We start from the raw sequence: 20,316 nt of genomic DNA, 5'->3' as shown, positions 1-20,316 counted from the left end.
TGCAGGCCGAATGACCCCATGGTCAATAATACAATTCTTGTGGCTAAAAAGGTCAATAGTCTTAATGTTGCACTCGTTCTGATTTCCATCATTGTCTCCAGCATGACTATTGACAAATTGGGTTTACAATTTGAATGACCTCAACAGTTGGCTATATATATATGTTGATGCACAAAATCAGCGAGGACTTTGGTACAACAGAAAGTGTCAGGTTTGTGACCTTCGCTTGGTTGCTTCGATCACTAGTGAAGATAAGTCCGTAAATGAATAGGGACAGGGAAGCAAACACAAGATGTACGTGGTTCACCCAGATCGGCTACGTCCACGGAGTAGAGGAGTTCTTATTAATTGTGAAGGGTTTACACAAATACATAGGTTCAAGCTCTCATTTTGTGAGTTCTAGTGAATAGTTTAGTACAAAATGACATTAGAGATTATTGTGGGAGAATGATCCCTATTTATAGAAGAGAGTTTCTAGTTTTGTTCTAACATTGACACGTGTCGTGTTGTGATTGGCTTCTGATGTTGACACGTGTCGCGCTGTGATTGGCTTCTGATGTCGACACGTGTCGCATTGTGATTGGCCTCCTGGTTGAAGGGAAGCTCTTCTGGGTCCTTGACGGTATAACGTTGACCGGTGCTCAGTAGCTTCGGGATTGGTCAAGTATGGTACAAATAATATATATATATATATATATATATATTATATACACACTCGCCCATTAGCTGCAAGAATGCATTGAATGGCGTTGGCAAGATAATCTTTTAGCTAGGCATGACAACCTTGGGATTTTTTTTTTTAGCCAACCAGGGCCAAAACCAATCTCGCCGAGCTCGGCAATACAATACCTTGAATCTGCCAACGCCTATATCGCCACCATAGCATTTTCCTGTCTCTCGGCCTTGGCCTAAACAGCTGAAAGTTTTTTTTTTTTTTTTTTTTAAGAACTCTACAGTACTCCTCAAGGAATTTTTCGTGCTTCTCGACATTTTCTTTTAAAAGAAAGCAGCCGAAGATGAGAGAAAGTGTGCATAATTTGTTTTTAACAGCCCATCTGTGATATGGTAGAAAAGCTGCAATGAAAAGCATAGAGTAGAGAAGGAAATAGTTGCCGCAACTCTCATTTTCGGATGCTGAGGTCGAGAAAAATTTGGAGGTCAAGGTCGAGATTTGGGAGCCGAGATAAACCATTCTTAGCAGCTCGGCTTATCACCAATCAAAGTCGGCAAATGTACCAAATAATGCAAACAACAATCATACAAATTTTGCCCCTTTATTTTCCTATGCATCGGCCTAAAAAGCCGAATGGTTAAGAAAATAATTTATTTATCATTTTTTTAGCAAACGGAAATAAAAGTGGCCAAACCATAATCAAGAGGGGGCCAACAATGATTTATTCCAAGCCGAGATCTTTTTATATCAAAATTTTCAAATTAATTTCGCTCTAGGCCGAATAAAGAATTTTCTCCAAATATTTTTGACTTGGTGAATATTTTCCACTTTCGGCCGTCGAATGTATTGAACAATTATTATGCCCCCCAGGCATAATAATTTCGCCAATTTCGACTTTTAACTCGAACAACTTAGCCGAATGGGGTTTCTCCACATCACCAATAATCATATGAATTGGCGTAGTTTCGGCGTCCAAGACCATGTCTCCAATTACCATATCAATTAATGTGGCTTTTTCGTCTGAAGCTGTGTATCGGCCTTGTTCATAATTGGAACACTTTTCTGACGAATCATTTTTTAAGTTGATTTGTGACTTAGAAACTTGAACTTTTGCTTCTAGGCCTACCGCAATTTCAGTCTCAACCGAAAAAACAAGTGGCCTAGGTTCTTCTTCGGCTGTCTCGACAATCTTCTTAGGCCGAATTTTGGTAGTGGCCGGAGCGAAAAATTGCCCCCCAGCCTTTTGATCCAACCATTTTTCAAATGGAATTGATTTGAACCCAAATGGCGGTTTTTTATCAAGCCACTCATAAAATCGAGCTCTATCTTCATTTAACCACTGATTTTGTAAGCTGTGATGAACCTTCACCTTTATCATTTGAGAAAAAGATTTTTGTCTTTCTTCATTTGCTTCAAGGATCCGCCCAAGGAGTTTTTGTTGCTCAACAATTTCCTTGAATATGTGCCAAATTTCATCCCAATTGTGACCTTGATATATTATGTGAACTTTGTAGTTTTAGCACTTGGTCCCACTAGGTGTGCCAGAATGTTGACCCTAAAAACTACCAAGCTTACGTGGCGCGCAAACCGAGTAACTAGTCAACTAACTACGTTATTCGGTTGATGCAGGACGTGCCAACTCGTCAGCCGAGGAGGAAAATATGTTAATGTTGCGTTGGGTGCACTGCTGACTTCTCGATCTTACGATTGCGGCTAAGGAAGGAACACTCTCAGCCTTCGGGTTCTAGAGCCTTAAGACAATGTTATTAGTTCTATGAAGTTCACAAATCGTCAGCGTCAGATTCGGTCACAGTGATTATATTTGTAAGAGTATAAGCATGCCGAATCAATACCAGACTATATGCATACAAGTATTCAAAGAAAATGTACGTCTTAATCGTAAATGTGGTTCGGCCATCAGAATGCCGAACTCTAAACCCAACTTGTGAGTATCCAATCATAAAACCACTCGGCATTCAATGCGTCGAGTCTAGTGATTCGTAACACCTCACTTCGCCAAAAAGGCTCGTGAGATGACCTCTGCCAATAAGGATTTGAAAACCCTTCTAGACCGAGACTTAGATAGATAACCAATCGGCCTTAATGCAGTGTTGTTTATCCAAACTAAAGGTGCTTCGCGATCGACTGATTCTTCGACGGCAATGTTGTTTATCCAAACTAAGATGTTCGCCGGTTGCCTTCACAGTGTTGTTTATCCAAACTGAAGATGTGTTGGCGAAAAAGAAAATAAAAATCTCAAGGTTGTTGAGAGGTTTCGCGTAGAGCGAGGGTTTGTGCATGGCAGTTTGTGTGTTGAATTAGAGGGAGCCATTTCCGTTGCCATTGCATCTGTATTTATAGGACTGATGTACTTGCTTGGCACGGCTAGATAATTGTGTAGAGTACGACTGCAACTCTAACTCACTAAATAAAATTTGATCCGTGGCATAGGCCAAACATATCCTTCAGACTGCAGTTCGTGACTTTTCAAACAAGATAAAAAAAACCTATCTAGGCAAATCATATCACATCATAAGCCTAGACCACCAAGACTTCTGATCTCATAATAAAAACTCCACCAGAAACCTTTAAACCCATTTGATCACTTTCATCACCACCAAAACCTAGCTTTTCTAGGCTTGTCTCATCATCATCACCCAAAGTTACCATTTTCTTACCCCATTGTCACATGCATCCCGACCCCATGAATATTAAATTCATTTTTAAGTATCATCATATTTAAATGGATAATAATCTGTTCAGAATCCAATCCCATTAGTAGTTTCAAAGTGACCTTATAATATCATCATGTTATGCATGCTTCATTATCTGATGCCGTGCATATCCGTTAACCAAAACTGATCCAAACCACTCACCCATATGCCAAACATCCACATCAACTTGAATTGTGCTGCCTGTTTCCTAGCTTGGAGATATATTATTTTCATAAGAAAATGTCAAGATAAATCATTATTAAAAGATAATTATGATAAAAATCATAATGTTATCTGTTAATATTAATAAAATTATCTTCACTTTTTCATCGACGGTGTGGAAGTACGCTTACTCAACGGTCTCGATTACTCGGGCCGATGGTGTAATTTTGGGTTCAAACAAACATATAACAGCCCAAGTATTTTTAGGCTCTAGTGTAATTTATCAAACTGTTTGGATGAAAAATGAAAGATTTTAGCACAACAACTGGGCACCATTCGTAAAGTTATCCTGTCACCAATCGCTTTAGAGTAAACCCTCACTTGAAATAAGCTGCCTCCTTTTGACAAGACATCCCACCACTCACCACAAATTTCAACTCTTAATTTTAACCTCAAGCACAACAATGTCCTCGACTTGGTTTGGTACTGCTGTACTTTAAAGAAAAACTGTTTTTGCTGTGCTATGAGAATAAGCTCATTTTTGCTGTTTCAAGTTTTCAGCCTTTTTTTTCACCTAAAACTGTGAAAATAAGCTATTTTTAAGTGTTTACCAAATATTTTTTTGAGCTCAACTTTTTTTATACCTACTTTTTATAAAAAGACCTCAGTACCAAATCAGTACTAAGCCACCACCTAGCAGACCAGTCGCAATCTTTCCCGCCATACCACTGCCTCAACTCCGGCGAATTCCGAATCAGCGTACCAAAAAGTAATGGAAGATGATAAAAGCATTTTGGTAAAATATGTAAACTGTTTAATTGGTTAACGTTATTATGGGTATTTGAAAATTTTATTCATGTGAACATATTAAAACGGCTTTACCTATTTGGGAAATCACTTAAATTGTGCAAGACGCATAGAATCTAATTTAATCTTGAAAAATAAAAAATAAAAAAGAACCAAAATTTGTAAAAGTCATTTAGTGGTATTCCTTTTTACTCGTATGTGAGACGTGAACGGAGAGTTCTTAAGTTCAATTCTTGTAAATAATGAGTTTGTAACCAGATTATTATAACCGATCCGATGTGTGGCTTAGCTTCCATTTCTTAATATAAATATATTAAATATCGTACTCGACCCAGGCCCAAAAAGAAAAAGGCTCGAGTGGGCCACGACTAAATAGTTGGCAAGGGTTGAGAGACCCATTCAACAGCGCTCCAAAATCCCAGGTAGCGAGGTTCCAAGTTCGAGCTTCCATTTAGCTCTCTCGGTTGTTTCTCTCTCTTCTGTTGCGGGATTAGAGTTAAAGCCATTGCTCCGAAGCCGACCTTTCTCCTCCAATCACAAGGTACACTCTTTTCTTCTTGGCCTCCCAATTAACCTGAAATTGTAAACAACTAAGTTCCACTCGTTTCATTGTTTTTTTTGAATTAATTTTTTTTTCATTGTTTTTATGCAGGAAATCTGAGATCTTTTTCGGTTCTTCTCAATGTGAGTATCTCTCTGGATTTATTTTACTTCTGCGTTTTTAATAATTTTGGTAATTATTAATAATTTGGAGAAAAAATGGAAGATTGTACTGTGGAATTTAGATTTTAAGAAATCACAAACCCAAAGTGATTCCTTGGTCTTCTAAATTTCTAATAATTAATAATTAATGATAATGGATAATGAATGCTTTCTTTTGATGAGGTATTCAATGGTCAGACTGCGTAGGGTAGTGCTATTCACATAGCTTTTTTTACCACCCACACACCCTTAATAATTTTTGTTCATTGATCTTCACTGATTCATTCGTTCTGATGACCGAAATTGAGAGGGCTATGTGAGAAGTAAAAATGAGTGTGGTTGTGTATTGTTGGTTGGGTGGCACCGGCCCCCCTTTTTGTTCCCCTGGGGAATGATATTAGTTTGATTACAACAACAACAAAGCCGTATGAATCCTAGAACGTCATTGTGCTCGTTTTTGTGTCAAGTCTTCTGTTAGATCCAAGTACTTTAAGTCTTTTCGTAAAGTCTCTTTCCAAGTCTTCTAAGGTCTTCAGGGACCTCTTTGTCCCCGAGCTTTTATCTATGATATTAGTTTGATTATTGATGGAAAAAGAACACACAAAAAACTGAATTTACAAAAATGTATGTTGGTTATTCACTTTTCTTTGCTTTTTTTGGATTCGAAACATTTTTCATGCTTGATTATTCTACTTGAATATGTGGATAACTCAAATCCATGAAATTTATGATCCTTTCATTATTTTTCACGTTTCAGACATTATGATGCTATTCTCATAAACTGCAGCTATCGAGTTTCTTGGAACAAGCGAATCATTGCAAACTCGTACAAAAAATTTCCATGTTACAAAATAAACGGCCCGTTTGTTTTGTAAATGACATTGATTTGTGGGATGGTTGTTTACCTGCAGAGCCGGCCCTGAGATTTCAGGTTCCGTGCGAAAGTGAATTGGAGGCCCTAAAAAGGACTAAGAATTTAAATTTTTTTATTTTTTTTGTTCAAAATAATAATTTTAGTTTTCAATTGAGCTTTTATAAATTCTAATAGCACAAACAAATTTAACAAATCAACAAGTGAAAAGATGGTGTATTGTTTTTCCTTAACTATTTAGAGGGCCAGGATTCGAATTTTCATGTTATTGTGTGGAATTTTTATATTATTTTGTGGAAAAAAATAATAATTTTAGTTTTCAATTGAGCTTCTATAAATTCTAATAGCACAAACAAATTTAACAAATCAACAAGTGAAAAGATGGTGTATTGTTTTTCCTTAACTATTTAGAGGGTCAGGATTCGAATTTTCATGTTATTGTGTGGAATTTTATATTATTTTGTGGAAGCTTATGCATTTAATAAAAATATAAACTGAAAAAATGATGGAGATGAGTTTTGAACCCATCTCCTAGGCCAATGTAAAGAAGCAATAATTCCACTTGCGCTAAGACTCAAGTTGGTAATATTCTACACTTATTACTATATATACGTATATGCATGCAAAATTGAAAAATCGGGGGCCCTGTGCGGTAGCACCACTTGCACCTCCTCAGCGCCGGCCCTGTTTACTTGTCCTTATATTAGCAATATCTGGTCAGGCATTGTTGTCATCGCAAGATTGTGTTTGTTATTTTTATGGTCAGAGCAAGAACTTGTTTCTTAAGGTTATACGTCATAGTATAAACTTTAAACAGTTATGTTCATTTATCCATCTTTTTGTTTACCCTATAAGGGCGGACGAGGAACTTGTTGATCAAAAGAAGTATCTTGAGGAGTCTTGCCAGCCTAAATGTGTAAAGCCTCTGATTGAATATCAGGTAATGTACTGCTGCTATTAAAAACATCTGTATTGCAACTTCTGGTACCAGGAGTTGGCATGCATATGAACTTAAAGTTGGACTCATTTATTAGAGTTAATCTCAGTTTACTACCCTAAAGTTTCATGGTTTTCAACATTTGGTAAATGAAGTTTTTTTCATCCTACAGTCATACCTCAAGTCTTAATTTTGAACTTTTTCTTCCATTTGTGTTTCCTTCTTCAAAATTTGAAATATAAATGGACTGCTACGACCATTGGAGGTCGTCGTTTTATACTCATGTGTTCTTCAGCGGGTACAAAAAGAGGGGCTTTTCACATATGGTTTTGAACGGACATAATTTCGTCATCGTACTGAAATATATGATATCGTAGGCATGTGTTAAAAGGGTTGAAGGTGACAACGGTGGAGACAAGCATTGCACAGGGCAGTACTTTGACTACATATCTTGTGTTGACAAATGCGTAAGTCTCATTTTATTTTGTTATACTAAATGAAAATTTTGTTCTCGCTCAGATGATGAGCATTGTTTTCTGCAATGCAGGTTGCGCCGAAGTTATTTCAGAAGCTCAAGTAACTGAGTTGAAGTTATAGGGTCTCCCCATCCTTTAATTGCTACCCCTTACAGTGGATATGAATTTTTAACTTGCGCTACGATGTTTGACGGTTTTTGTTTCCAGCGACATGATTCAAATCTTGTTGAGAGGTCTTGAATTAGAATAAAAAGATGATTTTGTGAGTTGGTCTTGTCATCCTACCATCAACTTTTACCATTCTTTTGCATTCTAGGTTTTTCTCTTTTATTCCCTAAAGCCTGATACTGAATGTTTTTGGGTTTGTTTGGTGATTTTAAAGGGTCGTATGTGTTTTTAAGCCATTCCACCTTGTGCACGCCTAATGGTGGTTTTGGTACGATTACCAAAACCCATGTACCAATTACCATACCAAACTTTTGGTATGATAAAATTTATTATCATTACATTGTCAAACTTTTGGTATACCGAATTCCGGCATGCCAAATAGTTTGGTTGACGTGATATGGTAATGGTAATTACCACTTTGTTTTGGGCCAAAATTTGATTTTTTTAACAACCAAATTCAAGGGCCAAACGTGTTTTGGCCACTCCCTTTAGGTATCTAAAACTTTTTTATTTAATTATGAGAATTTTATAGAGATTCATTTAAGAAACAAGAAGTAAATAGATGAAAGAATTGCTGAAAGAGTCCAATATCCCTAAAAAAATAGTACAAAGATTCCTAAATTCCATCTCTATATTCTTTAAAATTGTACAAAAATTAACTTGATAGACGAAGTCAGGGAGAAAGACATCCTAATTTGATGAAGGAGAAGATGAGATGGACTTCGGAGAGAGAGAGTTGCCGGAACTAGAGCAACATAGATGAAGTCGGAGGCTAGATGAGTGAAAAGATGAAGAGTCGCAGTGCAAGAAGGCTTATGTTTTTTTATTGGGAAAGTAGAGATTAGAGGGTGAGATGATTGGATAAATGACTAGGAAAAAAAATATAAAGTGCATATATAATGATAATAATACCTAATTATATATAAATGAATAAATAAATGATATAATATTAATAGTAGTGGTACGGTACCGTATATCACTGGTAATGGTTTTGAATACCATTACCGTACCAAAAATGTATCGTACGATACAAATACCGTATCATTACCAATGATACAAATTTTTTGGCACAACTTTGGTATGGTACGATTGGTAATTCAGTTGGTATGATAATTTTGTTCTCATTTAATTTACTTATTCCTAATTATTACCAATCTAAAAGGTAACAAGCGATTCAACAACATAAATTAGGCCAAGTGACGCTTTAATAATTGTGTCTATGCATCTTAATGCGGGTTTGATTTCCTTTGATCCCTTCTTAACAAATAACAATTTAACTTACTAACTATATCGTTTGTTAAAAAAAAAAAAAAAAAAATATATATATATATATATATATATATATATAAATTAATTTTAGAAATATTTGACGCAGCAAGAAACGGGAAAATAGAGAAAACGTCTAGCTTATATTGATAATATGTTAATAATGCCACTTAAAAATGGGACAATATGCATTGTTATTCAATCCAATGCGTATTGTCCTATTTCTTTTGCCTATTCTTTCTTAGCTTATATTCGAATCTCCTTCTTATAGATTATAGTAATATAATAATTAATATAGCCTTAGAAAAAATGTGTGATATCCACACACATCTTTTTACTTATCCCACATCATTTTGGTTTTCGGGCGTCGGATCGGATGAATTGAAGAAGATTAACGAACAGAAATTAACAAGGAGTATGTGAGAAGTAAAAAAAGGTGTGTGGATAACACTTGTATAAAAAAATTTGAAAAGCCGAGTCGAGTGTTTTCTTGAAAGTTTTTGGGCTAAGGCCCAAGGTAGTGGAAATTTTTAAAAAGGCCCACAACCGCCTTTCCATTTTAATTAAAGCCTGACAGACTACACAACCCTAGAAACTATAAAGAGACAAAAACGCTTCATTTTCTTGTTCTTTCTCCCGGAAGCTCCCAGTCTCTCTCTCTCTCTCTCTGGATCATAGTCCTTCCGAACCCAATCGTTTTCCTCCGCAATCCGTCGATTCTGTTGCTTTCACTCTGTCCTCACCGCCCCAAGTAAGCCCTCTCTCTCTCTCTCTCTCTCTCTCTCTCTCTATATATATATATATATAAATATACATACTTGTGCGTGTGTATTTTGTTTTCTGTTGTTTTTAGGATCTGATTCTTGCGGTATTTCTTTATGGCTGTGAGAATCTAGATCTATTTCTTTAAATTTTGAAACGCGCAATAGCTATGTATATATTAATGGGTATATATCTGTGTTGATTGTGGTTCTTGGTTTTGCGATAGGATTTTTGGAAGGAGGTTTCGATTCAATTGTTGCAACAGATAATATTTGTCGAAACCTAAACCTCGATGGGTCGGAAGAAGCCGACTGCTCGGGACGACGAGAACCCGCAGCAGGCTGCGGGTGCTAAGTCGAAGAAGAAAGCTTTGGTAATTGAGGACGATGAGTATTCTATAGGAACTGAGCCGTCCGAGGAGTCTCAGGCGCAGGAAGAGAAAGTTGCTGTCACGGGAAAGAAGGGTAAAAAGGGTAATTCAAAAGCTTCAAAGCGCAGGGATGATGAAGACTTTGATGATGTGGGAAAGGGGGACGAAGGCGAAGATGAGGTTCCCCAAGTTGCCTTCACTGGAAAGAAGAAGGGAAAGTCGAAGAAGAGTGGTGGGAATAGTGTGTTCAACTCTTCGAGTTTTGGTCTGCTTGGAGACGAAGACGGTGATGATGATGAGAAATCTGGGTTAACTGGTGATGATGATGAGGATGCTCCAGTGGTGAGTTTTTCTGGCAAGAAGAAGGCTTCAAAATCGTCCAAGAAAACTGGTGGTAGTTTGTTTACAGGGTCAGCTTTTGATGTGATTGGTGATGAAGGCGATAGTGATGGTGAGGTTATTGATAGCTCTGTGGATAAGAGTAAAGAAGATGACGATAGTGAGAACGAAGATGAGCCTGTAATTTCTTTTACAGGGAAGAAGAAGCCGTCTAAGGGTGGGAAGAAGGGTGGGAATGTGTTTGCAGCAGCTAGCTTTGATGCCCTCGATGATGCAGACGAGGAGAAGGATGAAAAGAATGATGAGGACGATGAAGTTCCACAGATTACATTCTCCGGTAAGAAAAAGAAGTCATCAAAGGTATCAAAAAAGAGCGGTGCTAATTCTCTTAGCTCAGCTCTGCTTGATGAGGGGAATGATCAAGATACTTCTGTGTCTGAACCAACTAGAGTTGGTGATGACGCAGTTGATGATCAAGATGCATCTGTGATTGCATTCACAGGTAAAAAGAAGTCTTCCAAAAAGAAAGGTAATGGTGTTTTTACTGCATTGAGTGAAGATGCAGATGTATTTGAACCAGAACAACCAAACACTGAAACTAGTAAAAGCGAAGCTGATGATTCTAAAACTAACAAGAGTAAAGAGGTTCTAGAAACTTCAAAAAGTAAGAAAAAGAAGAAGAAGAGTGGAAGGACTGCTCAAGAAGAAGATGACTTGGATAAGATTCTTGCTGAGCTAGGTGAGGGTCCTACTACGTTGAAACCAGCTGAGGCTACTGTGCAAGCGGAGAAAGTTGAGGTTCAACCTGATCTGGTTGCCCCGGTTGATGCTTCTGGTGAAAAGGAAGGTGAAGAAGAGACTGGGGAGTCTGCTGCCGCAAAGAAGAAGAGAAAGAAGAAGGAGAAGGAAAAGGAGAAAAAGGCAGCAGCTGCTGCCGCAGCAGGGACTGCTACTGCTCCTGTGGTCACTAAGGATGATAAACAAGAAGAAACCCAAATTGAACCTACGGATCCCAAGAAGAAAGAAGTGAAAGGTAAAGTAGCAGATAAGAAACTTCCAAAACATGTGAGGGAGATGCAAGAGGCTCTTGCTAGGCGACAAGAACTGGAAGAGAGGTTGAAAAGGGAAGCAGAGGAGAAACAGAGGAAAGAAGAAGAGGAGCGGCGTAAGCAGGAAGAACTTGAGAGGGAAAAGGAGGCGGCCAGGATTCTGAGAAGGGAAAGGGAAAAGGAGAAGCTACAAAGGAAGAGACAGGAAGGCAAGGTTTTAACGCCGAAGCAAAAAGAAGACCAACGTCGGCGGGAGGCAATGAGAAACCAGATACTTGCTAATGCAGGGGGTTTGCCTCTCCCGACCGCAGACAATGAGAAAAAGGCTAAACGGCCCATGTATCAGAAAAAGAAGACAAAAGCAGCACCCATTCATGCAAATGGTGCAGCTTCTGCGAAGCCAGTGGAAAACCTAGAAGAGGGAGGCCAGCAGGACACTATCCCTGAGCCAGAGTCTGGGGAATTTGGAAAGGTTGAAGATGTAGAGTCAGTGGATCTGGAGGAAAAATCTGAAGTTGCTGAATCGGTTAAAGATAATGGAGTGGAAGAAGAAGAAGAAGAAGATGATGATGATGATCCATGGGATGCTAAGAGCTTTGATGATGTTAACCTTTCTGTTAAACGTGGATTTTCTGATGAAGAGATTGACTCTCAACCTGTTGCAAAAAAAGACATAAAGAGTGCAGGTGCCAAGCCATCAGTTTCTGCCCAGAAAACCGTTCCTTCTCAACCAATAAAATCTCAGGATGGTGAAAATAAGAAAAAACAACCTGATAATGATGTTGACAAAAGTAAGAAGAAAGATGTTTCTGTTAAAAAAGCAGCGGCAACTTCTAATGCTGACCCTAAAGAAAGTGGAGATAACCTTCGTTCACCTATTTGCTGCATAATGGGCCATGTTGATACTGGTAAAACTAAGCTACTGGATTGTATCAGAGGCACAAATGTTCAGGAAGGCGAGGCCGGAGGTATCACTCAGCAGATTGGAGCAACATATTTTCCTGCTGAGAACATCCGTGAGAGGACCAAGGAACTGAAAGCTGATGCGAAGCTGAAGGTCCCTGGTCTGTTGGTCATTGATACCCCCGGGCACGAGTCATTCACTAATTTACGGTCACGGGGCTCAGGTTTATGTGATATTGCTATATTGGTGGTTGATATTATGCATGGCTTAGAGCCTCAGACAATAGAGTCACTCAACCTTTTGAAAATGAGGAATACAGAATTCATTGTTGCGCTGAATAAGGTGATGTTTATGGTCAAATCTACCGTCCAGATCTCTAATACTGTCGTCTCATAAATGTTTATTTATGTATTCTGGAATTTCAAATTTTTAGGTGGACAGACTCTACGGATGGAAAACCTGCCGCAATGCACCAATTTTGAAAGCAATGAAGCAACAATCTAAGGATGTACAAAATGAGTTCAATATGAGGCTCGTACAGGTCTTGTGTACTGCAACTTTGTCTTTTGTTCACTTTATTTGCTTGACTTTTTGTGGTTCTAAAATTTCAATTGTTTGTATGGTTTGCCAGATTATCACTCAATTCAAGGAGCAGGGGTTAAATACTGAATTGTATTATAAGAATAAAGAAATGGGGGAAACATACAGTATTATTCCTACAAGTGCCATTAGGTATGGCTTGTGGAATAACCTTATCTCTTTTACTTTTTCTTTTTTAGTAATTTGCTCTATGCCATGTCCTGAAATTCGGCTTTTGAATATCGCAGTGGTGAAGGAATTCCAGATTTGCTATTACTATTGGTTCAGTGGACGCAGAAAACTATGGTTGAGAAACTCACTTTCAGCAATGAAATTCAGGTTTGATATAGTTTCACCTTGTTTCCAGTAATGTAAAGGTGCTTAACTGTTTATGTGTGAGTTGATGGGGGCTGTTCTTGTGAACCAGTGTACGGTTTTGGAGGTTAAGGTTATAGAAGGCCTTGGGACAACAATAGATGTTGTTTTGGTTAATGGTGTGCTTCATGAAGGAGATCAAATAGTGGTTTGCGGCATGCAGGCAAGAATCTAAAATCTTTTCCGAGACAATTTTTGTAAAGTTTGACTGTTATAAAACTGTTTTCAATATTTGCTTTAGAATTGCTTGCAAATGATTGTAGTAGATCCCATTATTGATATCAATTTTTTTTGTCTCTTTTAGGGACCTATTGTTGCTACAATTCGGTCTCTATTGACACCACATCCAATGAAAGAACTTCGTGTGAAGGTAGGTTTCTTTCTTTTCTTTTCAACTCTTTTCTGCTTTTTGTTCTGCATTGCAATTAGCTATTTAGTTATTTTAGTGTGAGAATGAAATCTATTGCTCCCAGTGAAAGTTAGTCCACTGAAGAATAAGTACAACAGCATAAAGTGCTACGTGCACATATTAGTGGTGGTTGGCTGATCATGTATTAAAGAAATGGAAAATATTAATATTAGCATAAACATAGAAGGTTCAGAATTTTACATTGGCGAACAAGCAAGACACGAGGTACAGGTAAACCCCATTCATTGAAAGAAATAACAGCCAAACCATTCTGGTGAATCCATCCAAATACATCTCAGGAAATATCAGCCAACACATCTGCCACATCTGCGAAAAACTCGAAGTGAATCCTACCCCACAATGGATCTGCTTTATGGTGCATGCATCCCTAAAGAATTGTCATGTTCTCTGTTAAAAAAAAAACCCTAGGTATTGCCATTGGGGTGCATTTCCAAAAAAAAAAAAAAAACAGTAACATTGCTTAGTTTCAGGTTAAATTGTTTGCCTACTATAGTCTACAGTGCTCTTTTTTATGATTTAGGGGCCGCAGTGCTGTATTGCTTTGGATTTCTATGTGATTACAAGCATTGCATTATTCCTCAATGCTTGTTTGATGTTTTTTGTTTTCTTTTTCCTTTTCATTTTGTAATTAAAAAAAAAACTTTTAGATAAGAGTGGCGCTATTCCCGCCTCACATTTCCTATTTTCCCGTCTACATTAGAATATTATTTATCCCCAATGGACCCTTACATAATAGTACTTTAAGAGTGCATTTGTTGCACCGGATTGTCTCGGACTGGACTAGTTGCAGGGACTAAGCTGGACTGGCTTAAACTAGACTAAGCTAGATTAACTTAATGAAGCGTTTGATGCATTGTCGGACTAAGAAGCAGATAACTAAAAGACTCAAATATTATATTATTTAATCTATATTTATTAATATTTTATTATTAATTTATCACTTTTCTTTTGTTTCTAGAATCATCTCTCTATCTGCCAATAGCTTTTCATTTTTTTTCATCTTAACCCATTCCTTTTTTCCTCCGCCAGTCTCTCCCCCTCCTTCCCTCTTTGTATCTTGTTTCACCATTTTTCTAGAATTCTCTTCCTTTCCGTATACCTCTCCCTATTGTCCTCTGCCCACTCTCTCCCTCCCCTCTCCCACTTTTCCTCATCCACTCTCCCCCTCTTTTCCTTATGCAGAGATTTGCTCAGAGGGTTTATCGGAGCTCTTCACCCAGCGCCTTCACCGATTTTCTAGGAAAATCTCAAATTTTTCTGGTGATTTTGCCTTTTTATTTAGAATTTGTGTGGGGATTCGTCTACAGGTGCTTAATTCTGGGTGTTTTGCATTTTTTTGTTTTGAATTTTAGGTATTGATTTTGAGATTTAAGTAGTGGGTTTGAGATTTGGGCATGGGTAAGGAGTCGGAATTGCAGACGACAAAGGCATGCAAGCGATGTTGGAGACAGGATTAGGAATCCCATGCTTTTTGGGGGGGTCTCACTAGGACGACCTAGCGAAGCACTTAGTCGGAACGAGTCCAACTTAGTCTCATTTAAGTTTAGTCCAACTCGCATCAAACAAGGGATTAGGAGTCTTAGCAAAGCAATCCAGTCCGGTGAACTCTAATGAGGCAAACAAACACGCCCTAAAGGGATAACATATGTAAAACTACATAACACTAATAAATAGAAGAGAACCAAGATATTGAGGCTAATATGGCTGCTAGTGGAACCAGGTAATCTTCTAGAAGAGTGGAAGAGAGCCCATACCGATGTTTGAATGCTTCTTTTCTATTATAAACAAGTAATTTAAAGGAAGAAGGAATTAAGTAATAGCAATAGGAGGGAAGTCCAGCCTTTCCAGATTTGGTCCTGCCCGATTCACAAATTTACTCAAAAAGAAATATAATGGAGTGACGATTTGATTAGGATAAAGGGAAAGAATGGAGGCGAGGCCATTTTGGTAATGCAAATAGTAGACTAATATCACTTAAAAACTTGATGGGGGTTAAAAAATATGGAGGGTGGGTTCAGTGCCATTTTCAGAAAATTGTTCTTGATAAACTTAGGACAAAATGATTCTTGTAGCAATTCTACATAGTTTGGAAAACGGTTTATTTCGGATTCTCAGTTCAGATAACTATTTGATTCATCTGGTTTATCAAATAGTCGGTTTCTTTGATGGTGCAAATCCAATTCAGTGGGATCTCTTATTCACTTATTTTCGTCCATAAACAACATTCCATGTTGCATCAGATGATTGATTCTGTGGATCTTTATTTCAGGGAGCATATCTGCATCATAGTGAAATCAAGGCTGCACAGGGTATCAAAATCTCAGCACAGGTAATTTTACATTGAAATCAAGGCCAATCCAACTCTATCTATTTGGACTCATGTTGTGGGATTTTCTTGATTTTTGATGTTTGTTTTATGCAGGGTCTTGAGCACGCTATTGCTGGTACTGCTCTACATGTGGTAGGGCCTCATGATGACTTGGACGAAATCAAGGAAACAGCTATGGAAGACATGAAGTCAGTTATGAATAGGATTGACAAGAGTGGTGAGGGAGTTTGCGTACAAGCATCCACTCTAGGTTCCTTGGAAGCATTGCTAGAGTTTTTGAAAACACCAGTCGTTAACATTCCCGTTAGTGGTATTAGCATAGGACCTGTGCATAAAAAGGATGTCATGAAGGCCAGTGTAATGCTTGAAAAGAAAAAGGAGTTTGCCACCATCTTGGCATTTGATGTCAAAGTGACACCAGAGGCCCGAGAAATGGCAGATGATTTAGGTGTGAAGATCTTCATTGCCGATATCATCTATCACTTGTTTGATCAATTTAAGGCCTATATTGAAAATATCAAGGAGGAAAAGAAGAAGGAATCTGCTGATGAAGCTGTCTTTCCTTGCGTGCTCAAGATTATGCCCAACTGTGTTTTCAACAAGAAGGATCCAATTATTTTGGGGGTTGAGGTTCTCGATGGCATTTTGAAGGTATTATTATATGCACTCCATTTGGTTTACCTAGTTCTCTTTAGCGGGATATGATTGTTTACCATCTTAATTTGTCTCTCTTCTTTTAATTTCTCTTAAAAGTCCTTTACTAATTCTATGTTTTTTTGTCAGTATTAATTATTTTGTTTAGATACTTGCATTTAAAATATCTGATAAGAGACTTAAAATGGAATGTTGCCGCAAGTATAAGGATAGTTTGTAATTTTCATCGAAGGAGTTATCAGGGTTGTTGAATGTATAGCGTAGGTAGTGGAAACAATTTATTTGAAAAAATGTGACAGAGTATTGCTTGGGAACCTGCTAAGGTACGCTGGGAGCTGCTAAATTTGTAACTCTGGAAGTCTGGTAGATTGGTTTAAATGGTTTGCAGTGCTAGCTCGCTCAGTTTTTCCATTCTTGGTTCCTTCATCATATGAATACTAGTTTTTGTATGGTGCCTGTTTAATGTTTGCGAGTTCTGTTTTTGGTTTAATATGAATAACTCCTTGTATGTCTGAATTTTTTTTTTCTGCATCTTTCAAAGTGTTATATCGAATCAATTAAATGTTCGTTAATTAAGTTCAGCTCCGATTGTACTACAATGCCAGGAATGTTAGGTATATTGCCTAAAAGTTCTTATTATTTTTATTATATGCTCTGTGCAGGTGGGTACTCCAATTTGTATTCCTCAAAGGGATTTTATTTCTATTGGGCGCATTGCATCCATTGAAAATAACCACAAACCTGTTGATACGGCGAAGAAGGGGTCGAAGTTAGCCATTAAGGTATGAATGTGTGATAAGTATTGACATACAAATATATGTGCTAGTTTTGTCGTCTGGATTGGCTTGTCATTGCAGTTGTGGTCTTGCTTTTAGTTTGTTTTTTGTTTTTTTTTTTCCTGTTCTGGCCGATCATTTCGTAATACTGTTTGGTCTTGGCTTTTCCTGTTTTCTAGCCGATCACGTAGTTCGTTTGCGTTTCATCTGTTTTTTCTCTTACCCTTTCTCCAACTTATACTTTTAAATACTGAAATGCAACTTTTACACTTAATTGTCCTCGTGCTTATTGCGGCTTTTTTCTTGCGTTTTTGTAGATTATTGGGTCAAATTCGGAAGAGCAGCAAAAGATGTTTGGTAGGCATTTTGAAATTGATGACGAACTTGTCAGCCAAATCTCAAGGAATTCGATTGATGTACTTAAAGCGAATTACCGGGTAAGATTCATTTCCTCGTACAGTTTACTTCCGGACAATGTGAACCATCGTTATGAACTGTAATTCAAATATGCAGGATGAACTATCAATGGAGGAGTGGAAGCTGCTCGTGAAATTGAAGAAACTTTTCGAGATACCATGAGAAGAGCTAATGCCATGTTTGAGGAAATTCTTTCATAACACAACACTCAGGAGAGGCTGTAACGACTTCGGCGGCAAGCAGAAACGATACCAAGGTTCCTTGCGGATCTATTTTTGATCGTAAGCGGCACACAAATAAGTTTCGGCACTCAAATTCAAGTGCGATCGTATATGTGTAGGGGGAGACAAGGTTCCGGTTTGCATCTGCAGGAGGTCCTTTATCCAAGAGAGTGCATTGCATTTTTTGTCCATGCAGTGTCGGATCCAAGTCGATATTGATGGAAGAAAACAGCTTTGTTTAGTCCTTTTGGAAACCTGTTGAGCCAGCGTTCAACGGGAATGATCTGAAATTCGACATTAAAGTTGTACGGTTGTTGGCATGAGTATATGTTATCGTTGTTTTGCCGACCGACGGTGTAGTACCATATATTTCAAGGATACCTCAAATAGAAATTAACGTCTCTTGGTGGCTTCATCTGTTTTTCTATGGTTTGAACCTTATATGTTTTCTCCTCGTTTTTCTGTACGCGAATGACCACCTGACCATCTTATGGACTTTTCTGGCCGAAAAGTACCCAACATAAGGTGTGATTTTTCCTTTCCCAGAATTTGAACATAAGGTGTCATAATATATTTTTACTATATGATGGGCGGAATGTGTTGGTATTGAATTTGTCATTAATGAGATTCAAATTTAAAAGTGAACAAAAATATCATTGGATCGTAACTCTAAATGGTATATGTTCTGCACTTCGTTTCTAAAGTTGTCAAAGTTTTTCCGCTACCAAATCGCAGTGAGTGTTTTTAATAGTGTTTTTGAATATTTGAGTGAATACCAAGTAGAAATTTTGGCAATTGGTTCTATAATTTCAATAATCTCAGGGCATGCAACACGAGAATTATAATGTGGAAGTGACCAAGATGCCCTTTCGATCAATCAGAGGTCAAATTTATGTCGCAAACGTTGACTTAATTTGGAGTTCTAGGATGATTCCGGGACATTGATTGAATAATCAATCGTTAGTCCTTGTGAGCCTTGGTAGGGTTTTGGAAATCATGCGTTAAAAGTTGCAAATAAGAGACCACCCATTAACTCTTTTTCAAACCGTGAATTATAAATCAATTAATTTTAAACAAATATTTTAATGAGATTCCGTACCACTTACGCATGCTTAGAGATGTCAAACGGGCTGGTCCACCACTGCTCATATAAAGTCGGTTCACGTGGACTTGGGCCGTGCTTGGGCCGACCCCCTTAATAAACAAATCGTGATTGGATTGATTCACTTAATAAAACATTAAGTTCAATCCAGCTCGTAGTCCTAACCCATTAATACCTAGACCGTCTTGGGCCGGATTAGTAGAACATGGCGGACTTCAACAAAACAAACTTTAATTATTTTGGAATTAAAAATAAAAAAAAACCTTATATCATTAGTATTGTCTTACTAACCTTAAAATGTATGTTTATAGTTGAAAAATAATGAATAAATGAGCTTATTCATATAAACCTTAGGCCCGGTTTGCTCACTTCTTCCAAATCATGCCGGGCTGTGCCTTGCCTTATCTTATTTAAATAGGCCTAAATCTTTGTTTACAACCATGTCAACATAATTTTCAAATAATTAATACCTTGAATTTCAAAGTTATTCACAGGTGGTTCTCCTTTGTTTATCGGTGTTCTCATTTGCAACCACCTGCAAAACTTGTTCGATTATAATATCTTTGCCCCCAAATACCTGACTCTAATGGGGCACTTATGAAGAACAAAGGAATTGGAGATGTTTTTTTTAAAACCTAAGTCGGATAGAGAGCAGTGGTGATATTATTATTTTCGATCCAAACCCTACCCGATTATATACGTATATTAAATTATCAATATAATTTTTATGATTTAGATTTGTCAGTCCTATTTTTTGGTCTTGTAGTGTCTTATATTTCATTGCTATTACAGGAATTTTCTTAAAAAAGTTTTTTTTGTTTTTGTTTTTGTTTTGTTTTACATACTAACATCTAGTTGATTATATAGATTAAATTATGCTGCATAATCAAATTTTAGAGAAATTTTCATGATAGGTGGGTTGGTGGGTGCGAGTTTGGAGGTATGCCCTGCCCCGTTGCCATCGAATGTTGTCGAGGACTTTATGTTTGGTTCAGAATCGTCTTAAACAAATAACATGGCAAAGGTATTATAGTCTTATGATACTTATATTCTCAATGTTATAGAATTGTTTCAAACTGAAATTTTCACTCACATCCATGGAGCCAAATTAAGATGCTATCAATTAACTTATACTTAGTACTTTTTTTTAATATTAATAATGTATACAGATGTGATTTATTTACACCATCTTTATGTACATCTTTACTTTTTATCTTCTTAAAATTAAATAAA

The 20,316-nt window shown here is 37.4% G+C and overlaps 2 protein-coding genes across 2 annotated transcripts; both read left to right on the top strand.

Moving 5' to 3' along the window:
• The first annotated feature begins 4,725 nt into the window (after nt 1–4,725).
• On the top strand, nt 4,726–7,608 carry LOC126584465 (cytochrome b-c1 complex subunit 6-1, mitochondrial-like). The gene is made up of 5 exons (XM_050248834.1): nt 4,726–4,897; nt 5,009–5,040; nt 6,785–6,869; nt 7,244–7,333; nt 7,414–7,608. Coding segments are annotated over exons 2-5 (210 nt in total). The 5' UTR covers nt 4,726–4,897; nt 5,009–5,038; the 3' UTR covers nt 7,447–7,608.
• A 1,769-nt stretch (nt 7,609–9,377) lies between these two features.
• On the top strand, nt 9,378–18,396 carry LOC126585686 (eukaryotic translation initiation factor 5B-like). Its single transcript, XM_050250164.1, has 12 exons — nt 9,378–9,527; nt 9,765–12,542; nt 12,634–12,741; nt 12,832–12,932; nt 13,028–13,118; nt 13,207–13,317; nt 13,459–13,524; nt 15,854–15,913; nt 16,007–16,564; nt 17,230–17,349; nt 17,661–17,780; nt 17,857–18,396. Exons 2-12 carry the CDS (start codon nt 9,831–9,833, stop codon nt 17,920–17,922), a joined length of 4,113 nt encoding a protein of 1,370 aa, XP_050106121.1. The 5' UTR covers nt 9,378–9,527; nt 9,765–9,830; the 3' UTR covers nt 17,923–18,396.
• Nucleotides 18,397–20,316: the final 1,920 nt, after the last annotated feature.

The sequence above is a fragment of the Malus sylvestris genome, chromosome 10 (genome assembly GCF_916048215.2).
Source record: "Malus sylvestris chromosome 10, drMalSylv7.2, whole genome shotgun sequence".
Lineage (NCBI taxonomy): Eukaryota > Viridiplantae > Streptophyta > Magnoliopsida > Rosales > Rosaceae > Malus > Malus sylvestris.
This window is presented reverse-complemented; position numbering and strand designations above follow the sequence as displayed.

What these genes read in the sequence shown, in the direction of transcription:
- LOC126584465 (XM_050248834.1), top strand. An exon ending in AGCCTCTGATTGAATATCAG is followed by an intron (nt 6,870 to 7,243) that starts GTAATGTACTGC and finishes ATGATATCGTAG; the next exon opens with GCATGTGTTAAAAGGGTTGA. An exon ending in TATCTTGTGTTGACAAATGC is followed by an intron (nt 7,334 to 7,413) that starts GTAAGTCTCATT and finishes TCTGCAATGCAG; the next exon opens with GTTGCGCCGAAGTTATTTCA.
- LOC126585686 (XM_050250164.1), top strand. Translation starts at nt 9,831, where the DNA reads ATGGGTCGGAAGAAGCCGACTGCTCGGGACGACGAGAACCCGCAGCAG. An exon ending in TCAATATGAGGCTCGTACAG is followed by an intron (nt 12,742 to 12,831) that starts GTCTTGTGTACT and finishes ATGGTTTGCCAG; the next exon opens with ATTATCACTCAATTCAAGGA. An exon ending in TACTTAAAGCGAATTACCGG is followed by an intron (nt 17,781 to 17,856) that starts GTAAGATTCATT and finishes TCAAATATGCAG; the next exon opens with GATGAACTATCAATGGAGGA.